Source organism: Pteropus alecto, unplaced genomic scaffold (genome assembly GCF_000325575.1).
Source record: "Pteropus alecto unplaced genomic scaffold, ASM32557v1 scaffold23, whole genome shotgun sequence".
Taxonomy (NCBI): domain Eukaryota; kingdom Metazoa; phylum Chordata; class Mammalia; order Chiroptera; family Pteropodidae; genus Pteropus; species Pteropus alecto.
In genome coordinates this window covers 6,763,189-6,774,119 of record NW_006435837.1, presented here as the reverse complement: position 1 = coordinate 6,774,119, position 10,931 = coordinate 6,763,189, and the positions used below count along the sequence as shown (strand labels likewise).

General features: G+C 41.0%; 1 protein-coding gene across 1 annotated transcript in view; it reads right to left on the bottom strand.

Annotated features, from left to right (window-relative positions):
• The window catches only part of ACE2 (angiotensin I converting enzyme 2), a 40,159-nt gene that overhangs the window by 2,810 nt on the left and 26,418 nt on the right, over window positions 1-10,931 (bottom strand). Inside the window, exons 11-17 of the mRNA XM_006911647.1 lie at window positions 10,172-10,316; window positions 7,885-7,983; window positions 6,997-7,119; window positions 6,414-6,586; window positions 5,141-5,199; window positions 2,664-2,764; window positions 1,170-1,286 (exon numbers count right to left, since the gene is read on the bottom strand). Coding sequence (XP_006911709.1) covers window positions 1,170-1,286; window positions 2,664-2,764; window positions 5,141-5,199; window positions 6,414-6,586; window positions 6,997-7,119; window positions 7,885-7,983; window positions 10,172-10,316 — 817 coding nt within the window. The remainder of the gene's footprint in view (window positions 1-1,169; window positions 1,287-2,663; window positions 2,765-5,140; window positions 5,200-6,413; window positions 6,587-6,996; window positions 7,120-7,884; window positions 7,984-10,171; window positions 10,317-10,931) is intronic.

The window sequence follows — 10,931 nt, the reverse complement described above, 5'->3', positions numbered from 1 at the left end:
AGGTCAAAGCAGAATTAGTCATGTAACCGTTGGCAACCTCAGCCTGAAAGTATCTCAAGTCTTTCTGGAAACAGGAAGTTTGAGGTCCCCTGCAGCTTGCAGGAGGGCTGGGCTCTTTCATGGTGATCTCAGCTGGGACTTTTCCCCAAAAACAGAACAAGTCATTTGGAGGCGGTCAGTGAGTCTCTGGGCATGGTTGGGTCATACACCCCAATGTAGATTTCCCAGGCGAACGCACTGCCCAGCGGGTCTTAGTTCTGCCTCCAGAGATGAACAGCAGCTCACGAGGGCCACCTAGTGAGCGTCCCTATAGCGGTGGGTATCAAGCTTTTTAATTTAAGGAGAACCATCTCCATGGATCCATGCTTCACTTTTGCTGTTTTGAGAAACAGCTGAGACAAACTGGGTGAGCTGTCCCTTCTAAACCCTTCCTGCCCACAGCGAGTCCCTCTCCTCGTGCGGAGGCTGGCTGACGTCTAAAGAAATCTATTCTGGCCTACTTGGTTTCAGACTTTGCTTAATTAAATCAATGCTACATCCAAGTCCCCATAGCATGTGACAGCAATACCTGTCCAAGTCCCTTCTGCACTTAAACCATTTTCCATGAGTGCTGGCCAGACTTTCCTCAGCCAGTACCTTTTGCCTTTGCCCAAGAGCATTCTCAGGCCATAAGGTGCCGCCGTGCCTGCAAGCCAGAACTGCGGGGGAATTCATGTCACCTGCAAGCAGTTCTCAGCCAGTGACTGATGAGAAGTGATGAATAAATACCCCAGCTCTGCTGGGACAATTTGGGTGCATATTCTGTAGTCTCCCAGAATTCCCCAGCAGAATGGAGCTCCAGTTGTCCATAGTGGTAATTTGCTCGCTAATATATCACTTATTATCTGCCTTCCATTCTGTCTCCTGTCAGTGCTTCTTGTGAACACCTCCCAAATAAACTACTTACAATCCAATCCTTGCCTAAGGCCCTGTATCTGGAGGAACCTAAATCAAGACAATTTCCTTGCTTTGAGGTTCTCCTGGAATTAAAACCCAAGTTTTTAAAAAGAGGTAAAACATATAAATGACTCAGACCAGTGCCCGGCACACAGTAGGAGCCCACTCAATATTAGTTATTGTTGTATCTGTTAACCCCCTCCATCTTACATAGTTCGAAAGCAAAATATCACCTGATGCCTTCTTCAACTTCAGTTCTAGGAATGATGTCAGACACATTATTAGGTGAGGTGACAAAGAAGTTGAAGGAGATTCTTGGTTTCAGGTCACTCACCCACACATCATCCTCCCTGTAGAGAAACAAAAGAAGCATCTTTCGTTGTAGCACAGAGGACACAATAAGGACAATGAAGACTTCCTCTGGTGAACATGAGACTGAGGGAGGGTCGCAGGGTTAAGTAGAGAGATATGGGGCAGGCCAAACAACGGAAGGATGTAATTGTCCAAAAAAAAACCCTTAACACTGCCCAAGGCACGTGAACTCGACTCCATAAGTTGTGATACCAAGTCTTGGCACTAATCCGCTCCCATACGAGAACCACGTGTTTTTTTTTTTCAACTCTAGAAAAATTTCCAACTGAAAGCACCAGAGGAATCATTGGTGTCCCAGGATTGTGATAAACAACACGGTAGACAGCAGTGGCTTAGTGACACGGACAGAAGTGGTGCGTTTACATCCTCCAACCCTACTCCACCAACGAAAAGGAGTGTCATGTTGCACCCAGGGCGAGGGTAAGGAGTGGGGTTTACAGGACAGTGTGACAAGACTGTGCTCTCACCGTCGCCAGAGTGATCCTAACAAAACCTAAGGCAGATTATGGAGCTCAAAGCCCTTCTCGCTCTAAATAAAAGCCAAAGTCCTTAGAATGGCTCGTGAGACCCACATGAACTTTCTTCTCCCCTTCCCACCCCCAGGCTCCAGGACTGTCCTACCCACCGTACCTCCTACTTATCTTCCGCTAGCTCACTCCGCTCCAGCCACATTGGCCTCTTGGCTGTTCCTTCGACAGGTGAAGCATATTCATTCATTCCTCAGGATCTTTCCACCTGCTACTTTCCCTAAGTGAAACATTTTCCCCCATTGTCTGTATTACCGGCTATCTCCCTGGTTTCAAATATTTGCTCAAATATTAACGAGACCTTTTCTGACCATTTTAATGAAAATTGAACTCTATATACACACATACACACGTGCACAGCACTCCTTAGCCTTTTTCCTGTTGTATTTTTCACCGTAGCACTTATAACCATGTAATTCTACTATATTTCACTTCTATAGTTTGTTGATCGTAACACACACACAAAACATATACATTAGAATACAAGCAAAGGTTTCTGCCTTTTTCTTTCAGTGCTGAGGGTGGATGACAGCATTTAAAGGAGGAAAGGGAAGAGGGAAAGAATAGAGAGGAGGGGAGGGGAAGAGACAGGAGGGAAAAGGAAAGGAGACCAGCATTTAATAAGAACAATGCTTTTGCAATCTCCAAGTCCTATAAGTCACAATCGCCCCAAAAATACAGTGGCCCAAGTTCCAGGATATCAAAGAAGTTTAAACGTCATTAGGAGGTTTTTCTTAATTTGAAAGGTTAAGCTCAATATCTCTTCAGACTCAAGAATAAGGAAAGTTCTGGTTGAAGTAACTTGAGAGCACAGCAAAATCAACTCACCCAAAAGGAATTGTCAGGTTTTTGACTTTTAAAAAATACTCTCTCATGGCAAAGGCAACAGATGACTTGAACAAGTACATTTCATTGTCATTCCATTCGTACTGCAAATTCAGAAGAAAAACACTGCTCAGTAGGGATCACAGGATACATGCAAAATCTGATCATCTGTAAGCATTATTGTTAAATTTTCTAATATTCCAAAGATTCTCGCTGTTCATGAAGTCAGGGACCTCCAGCTGAAGTGCATATCAAGTATCACCTGGAGGCCTTGTTAAGTTAATGAATACTGGATCCCACCCTCAGAGTTTCTAATTCAGAAGGTCTCAGATGAGACCCAAGAACATGCATCTCTAACAAGCTCCCAGGCCGTACTAATGCTGCTGCTAGTCAGGCAACCGTGCTTTAAGAACCACAGGGTTCGCTGATTCTTTGACTTTAGTTTGATGTAAGCTGAAATACACACTCTGAGGGCAGGTTTATAGATGTGACAAATGCAAGTTGTGGGTTTTGATTAAAATGTCCATATGTTGTAGACAAATATGCCGAGTTTTTACTATTTTTATAGTAAGTTCTCAGATATGTGTAAAAGATAAAGAAACTTGAGATTCAAAGGGAAAAATAACTCTTCGTAAACAAGGTAATTTGTTCTTGTTTTTCAGGGCTAAACAAATGGCTTGCATAGTGTGTTTGCACAGTTCGCATAGCGTATTTGCATAGTCTATGAAAAACTTAAGAGAAAAAAAGCAGCGAATGGCACAAATTTTGCACCTGTCCTTTTCCTTTTAGGAAAAACGATGACGAGATTTCACAAAAGAATTGTTACATTAACTTCAGCATGATATCATCCGGGCTTTGGAAAAAGTTGCTTCGATAGTAATAATAATATTATTAATACTAATACTAATAATATTCTGGTTGCTATTTCTATATTAAAAAAAATAAAGATTGAGTTCTCAAAAGATCCAGTTGGACTTTGCCATGAGATAGCTTGAACTGGACAGACATTCTGGCTCTGATGTGTAGTAGCTGCCCGAGAGGTGTATGGTTCTCATCTCATCAAAGGAGCCTTTTGCTCAGTGAATCAGCCTCAGAGTGTTACACCATCAAACCCTCTGAAGACTATTTACCAATCCCTCAATGCATGGAAAGAGCACATGGGACAAATGTCAAAAAATATATATATAATTGAAAGGAATCTGATCTGCTGGATACTTTAAAGTGATGAAAATTTACTAGACCAAGGGAAAGCTAATAAAAATATAACAGAAAGAGAAATAATCCCATAGACATTCAGTGGTTATTAGCAAACAGGAAGTTGAACTTACAGGGTTCGGGAAGTGATGCACCTCCATTTTTATTCTTTGTTTCTTAAATGGTCATTTTTTATTCCTACTATGTTATTGATATTCAGATGTCTTATCCATGAAAATTATACTACAACGACCCTGGAGCCGTGGACAATATTTAACTTCCCAGGAAAACTAAGGGGATAGAAATGCAATCTTTGGATCTATCCGGTGCAAATAACAATTTCCTATAGCACCTTGGACTGTTTTATCCAATAGTCCCAGACTATCCTCCAATCCTGCAAAGCCTTCAGGGTGCCATGACCCCATCCAGGCCTTTGCTCCCCATCTGCCTGGGACGACCTTCTCCTCTTTCCCAACCAAAGCCACTACTTCTTCAGACTGGATAACCTGAAACAGGTGTTTAGGAGAAAGCATTAGCTGATTAAAGTAATTCACACTTAGTGTAGGTAACGTGATTTTCTGTAAAATATTTAGTTATCCTGAAATGCATCTCTACATCATTTCTCGAACATTGCTGTAATTAAAATCACTTGGGGAGCTTTCAAAACTCTGATACCCAAACTCTTGATGCCACACCCCAGGGCAATTAAGTCAGACTCTCTGGGAATGGGACTCAAACATTAATATTTTGAAAACATCACATATGACTCCAGTGTGCCTCCAGGTTTGAGACACAGTGTTCTAAAGCAGAGCATCCTAGTCTTTATTATGTATACAAATGACCCAGGGGCTTGTTAAAATGCAGATTCTGATTAAGCTGGCTCCAGGGCTGAGGCCTAAGATTCTTCATTTTTAACAAGATTCCAGGATATAGATGATTGACTAAAGCAAAGCAAAGCTTCCTACACTACTTCTAAAAACAAACAACTTCTCAAAATGTAACCATGTTCTCTTCCTTGAATACAAGTAATGGTGATAAGAATGAGTTGGAAGGGTGGGTATTTGGTATTTAAGATTGAATGTTTTCTCATTGATCTTTAATACAACATCTTCAAAGTAACAAAGAAAAAGTAGACATAGCATTCAATCAGAGGCCAGAATCTGGGGCTCATGGCTCTTAAGAGAATCATGAGGCCCCTCATCTTTTAGACCACACTGGAATGGCCTTATTGTGTCCTGGTTAAGGGAATGCACTAAAGTCATGGGCGCACTGTCCAGAATACTCACGGCGTTTTCTCCAAGAGCTGATTTTAAGCTTATCCTCACTTTAATGCTTTGGTCGGCATCTGATTAAACAGAAATCACAGACTGTTGTTACGGATGACAGATTGACCCTGTGTGTTTATTTCCGCCCCCTCCCAAGATCCCACTAAAATGATAGTAAAGGAATTTTTAAAAAGTTATAAACATGCTTTTGGAAAATGGGAAGTCATGGAGGAGCGGTAAGAGCTTTCTCAAGGGTCAGGCGGCCATGGCCTACTATGTACACAGAGGCGGCACAGACCTCAAAGTTCCCAGAGAATCCCAGAGAGACGTGGGATTCCGATACAGCCAGAGGCGGAAAGAAGATACTGGACTGAAAACGAGGGGAATGCAAGTCAAGGTACATTAAAGCCACTTTGGGGAACAGTTAATCCTCCTTCCCCACATGCTCTTGCTTAGAAAATCACTTGAACGCTGTGCTGCAGCAAACAAGAGTTAATTCAGGAAGGAAGACATGGAATCCAGGAAGCCCTGGAGGATTCAACGCAGGAATCATCGAAGGGATGACTCTGGATGAAAACTATAGTCCAGACTGAGATAGGCGCATGTAAGACTCTAAGAGGAAAGTCTAGGAAAAAATGAGATTGAAAAGAATAGGTATATTGAAATAGTTGGAAAAAAAAATAATGCAACGTAGATAACAAATTAGGCATGTAACAATAAACGAGGCAGTAGAAACTCCGGGACAAACAAAAAAGCCACAGAAGAAAGGACATAAAATAGTATATGATTCAGCAATGCAGACGTAATGATGTAAATATTGATAATTTCTTTACTAAGAGTCATTATAAAGGTTTACCGGAAGAATGAGAAAGGGAGCTGGAAGAATAGGCAGAAGTGCATGTCTAAAACTGACCAATAAAGAAATAATAATGTAAACAAATTGTGTAGAAATGTGAAAGTAACTGCCAGAAAGAAGAGGTAAGAGCATGAAGATTGTTATATCTGTCTTTTAAGAGCAGGATTTGAGTACGGTGGGCTGAGGACTGATACATTCTTTTATTTTAAATAGAGAGCTAACAAAGCAGATGAGAAAGAGTAGTTTTCATGGGTATATAGTAGGTACTCAAGAAATATTGTGTTTCCTCCTCAATCAAATGGCAGTTGCCATCATAGCACAGTCAGAAGCAGGGTCTACGTAGAGGGACTGTGTCACAGCCCCGTGAGACTGGGGCCAGAGAAGACTCGGAGAAGCAGAAAGGGAGCTATTCAAAATGTATCAGCTTGGGGAACCCACATGGACTCCAGTCGGTGCGCCATCCCACGAAGGAATTTCTGTTCTGGTCTTTCAGCCAGGTAAACAAGGGCTCGAAGTAGTTGAGCAGTGGTCTTACATCCATATTCTTTGTTCCTACGATACTTTCCAATGCTAAGGTCCAGGGTTTTGATTTTCCAAAGCTCAGCATTTCGCTACATGAAAAAAAGGAGGGTGGGTTCAGGGCCTTTTAAGGGATTCCAGATGTTCATGTATTTACATGTATGATCTACGGTTTCTACTCTTTGGTTTGGCTAAGTTTGCTCCTGGCAGATGAGAAAATAAGGTGCGTTAACGGATGTATTCATCCTTCAATTTCTCCTCCCTTCCAATTACTACAAAGGGAACTCTGTAGTTATGACATAGAGAAAGGAGGTGGCCTGTCCAGCCATCACATGCTCTAGGTCCTCGTGTGATCTCAAAAATAAACATTTAATTGATAGATGAGGACATTTTGGGGACACAATTTTTCTTTTTAGAACAGAGAAATCAAATTTACACCTAGGCATAGAAATGAGTCATTTGGGATAGCAGAAGAGGTTCGACATTTTGAAGCATTTCTTACTGGAGCTTCTTCCCAGCTTCAGTGGAATTTGAGATATCACATTTGTACAGGGGACCTTCATGTTGAGCTATTCGACAAAGGGCTTCTTGAAACTGGAATTCAAAAATGGTCCTTGTGTAATAACTGTAAAAGAGACAAACAAAAAGGCAAGTCCCTGTTTAGTTGCTGCAAGAGGGTCACCGATTAGGGCACATGTTTAAATTCTGAGGCCCTCATAACTAAAGAGATACTAGTCAAACCTCTTTCTCCAGAAAAACCAAAATATGAACTCTATAGAGTTCATATAGAACATCATCTACTTGCATTTCTGTATCAGCTGATAAAAACGCAGTACTATTTTGTTAAATATTAGCTCACATTTGTATTGTGTTTTATAGATTTCTAGCCCTTACATATAAATTCTGCCAATCAATCCTTACAGCAGGTCAATAATGTTATTTTCTCTTTACAAATAAAGAAATGGGCTTAGCAAATTCAAGATCTGGGGCTAATGGAAAAAATATATATATCTGGCGCTAATGGGTGAAGAACCTAGATTTTGTGACTTCACATTAAAAGCTCTCTCTCCATTACAATCACTCTGAACTCCGCCAGTAACAAGAATACAAACAAAAATACCTGTTTGCTTTTCTCCCAAGGATACTATAAATTCCTTGATGGTGTAGAAAACATCTCACGCAGTTTTATTTAACCCAATAAATTATGTTGAGCTAAATTGAGTTAAATTAGGTTGAGTTAAATTATCATCTATTTTGAGGTTTTAGGGGGAGTGAGTGGAGCTGGAGAGAGAAATTATAGCCATCGCTTCATAGATCCCTATTCCTTTATCGTTAGTACGGCTGTCCATAACCCTATAAGTTAAACAGTAAGAAGAAAACTGTCGCTTACCGGATGAATGAGTAATCATTAGCAACATGGAACAGAGATGCAGGGTCACAGTATGTTTCATCATGGGGCAGAGGTTCCACCACCCCAACCAGCTCTCGCCTTTGTGGAAAAAAGAAGAAACATTAGCTGTGAGTCGCTGACCGTGAGAAGGTACAGCTGGGCGCAGTCTCATCAACGGATGGCATTTTTACTGGAATTGGTTGTCAGGTGAAATAGACACAGTGCCCAAAATTACAGAATACAGCCCATCACGTGGTTATCTCTTCCTTTTTTAATTCAGCCAGACTATACCATTGGAAAATAGCCGTGTCTTCAAAACACTGATTTAATAAAGTGCATTATAGGGCCAAAAACGTATAATGAAAGCCCTAATAATTCCTCTCTGGCACCACAGTTTATGTGCTCCTGGAAGACAGAATTTTGTAATTTTGAAATCTTCCTTATTCTTCAGGGCTAGCTCAAATATCCGCTTCTGTGAGACCTGCCCATGTTCCCACCCACCCGTCAGCAGAGCAAACCCCTCCAGCCCCCTTAGTCTTCTCTGGCTGTGCCTCCTTTGCCATTTCTCCATTTTATAATTGTTCACGTACAGCTCTTACAGTTCTTTCTTTCCCTGGAGACTTGAGCTCCAAGAGGGCATGGCTGTGTCTCGGTCATCTCTAGAGTTCCAATGTCAAACAGTGTCTAATGGTAAGGAGAGACTTCATGTGTATTTGTTGAATGAACAGAGTAATGAATGCATTAGTGAATAATCTTAAGGGTCTGATTCCATGTATCTTTAAAAATAAACTAAAAGGGATAAAAAAAATAATTCATTTAGAAAAAAGGCAGGGAAATCGTGTATTTGACATCGTTTAAGCTTAAAACATTTGTCCTATCCGATTGTGGGATCATTATAGACACAATTTCGTAATACTCAAATGCTAGAAACAGTTATTATAGTGGCCGCTGCCTCCTTCCTCCCAAGTAGGATTTCTATTAACAGAGAATCTTTGCAGAAAAGTGGCACTTAAACTTACGGATATGGGGCTGAATATTACATGGGGAGATCGTCACTACAAAAAGAAAAAATAAGAAAATGGAAAAAAATTGGCAAGAGTCTGATTAATAGATGGTGGGGGAAAGATTTCCCTCCATTATTTCTCCTTCTTTCCTTCCTTCCTTCCTTCCTTCCTTCCTTCCTTCCTTCCTTTTTTTTCTTCCTTCCTTCCTTCCTTCCTTCTTTTCTTCCCTTCTTTCCCCCTCCCTCCTTCCTTCCTGTCTTCCTCAGTTATCTTTCATGTAAAACCCATTTACTTCATCCCTGCAAGTGTCAGGCACTGTGCAAGGCACTTGGGACAAGACAACAAACATAGTGCTAAAACGATAAACGGATCACCATCCGTTGTCCAAAAGTGCCAGGCTCTCTATAGCTTGGAACTCTCTCTGTTCCCTCTACACACATCTGGTTGCCTCCCACACCTTTCTCAGAGCTCGACTTGGAATCCTCTCCCCATCTGACCCACCAGATTGGGCTTTAGACCCTCGCTGGGGTGCCCATGGGTCCTCATTTCCTCCCATCACAACACGACACGTTGCAGTGGTTTCATTTGCCACATCCCCCCGTAGACTAAAGTTCTCTGAAGTCAAGGAGAACATCCGAAATGATCAGCATTGGATCCCCAGTGCTTTGCCTAAAAGATGAGGGTCAATATTTTTTGTTTAAAAGAATGAAAATGAATAAATTGATCGCTTCCTAAATAATATCATAGTTCAATGGGTGACTGAACACTTCAGAAGAACAAAGCATGAGAAGTTATGCCACCTGAACCTGCTTCGGTCGGGGGAAGAACCAAAAAAAATGTTATCTGAGGAGAGAGCACCAAAATAAATACTTAAAAAATAAAATGGAAGCAGTTAGTGTGTGTGTGTGTGTGTGTGTGTGTGTGTGTGTGTGTGCGCGCGCGCGCGCGCGCGTGATGATAGCACCTCCCTAGCCTGAATGTACTTCTCTCTCATTTTCACAGGTTTAGCCCCACATCACCAGATTTCAAGCTTTAGCCATTGAAATCCCAGGTGTTGTGACTGTGAAGAATTCTCCGAGACCCCCGATCACAGAAGCAGATCCTGAGACAAGGTCCTGGGCAATGGTGCCAGGAAACGTTGGCAAAGCAGTGAGGAACTGAGGCAGGGAAAGGAAGGCAGCTCCCAAAGGGTGTGTTATCAAGCAAGTTATCAGTCGAATGCTTTTAGATAAACAGCAAATTCATGAGAAAACATTTTACCGATCGCATATTCATTGACTTACTTCATTTCCCACCACTTTTTCATCCACTGCTCTTTGGGAATTTCACCCTTAAAGACCATCCACCTCCACTTTTCTAACATGTAAGTAAACGGTAAAGTTCCAATGACATTAAGCGCTTGTTTGAGTAGGAAGTTTATTTCTGTTTCTGAAAGTAAAATGTAAAAGGATAAATATTAAGATGAGGATGACAATGGATGTCTTGTGTTGGATAATTTCCTAATCTCAAAATATTCCTCAAGATATACTTACTATAAAGGTGATTACATGACAAATATTGACATTGGACATAATAATATGTATATATTCATTATCTCGGTTAAGGAATTTGAAGTAAAGTCTTGGATAGAACAGGTAAGATAAAGCCATATATTCATTATCTCGGTTAAGGAATTTGAAGTAAAGTCTTGGATAGAACAGGTAAGATAAAGCTTAATCCTCATTTTTTTCATTAGTTTCAATTGGTTTCCTTAAATACTTCTTATCAGAGCTAATTAGGGCTATGTCATCTACTTTCCCAGTCATGCTGTTTATTCTTGTAAGCTCCATGAAAGCAGTGACTGATAATGTTTCATTCAAGACTGTATACCTGGCCCGCTGTCTGCTACATGACGCCCTCTGTGTCATTATTAAAAAAATAAAAATCAAATAAAAAACAGACGTGGCTAAAAGCCAGCAAAACAGAGTGAAAAAACAAACAAACAAAAAAGAGCCTCCCCCGAGGAAACCATCTACTAGATAATCAGAAGTACAATGGACTTTA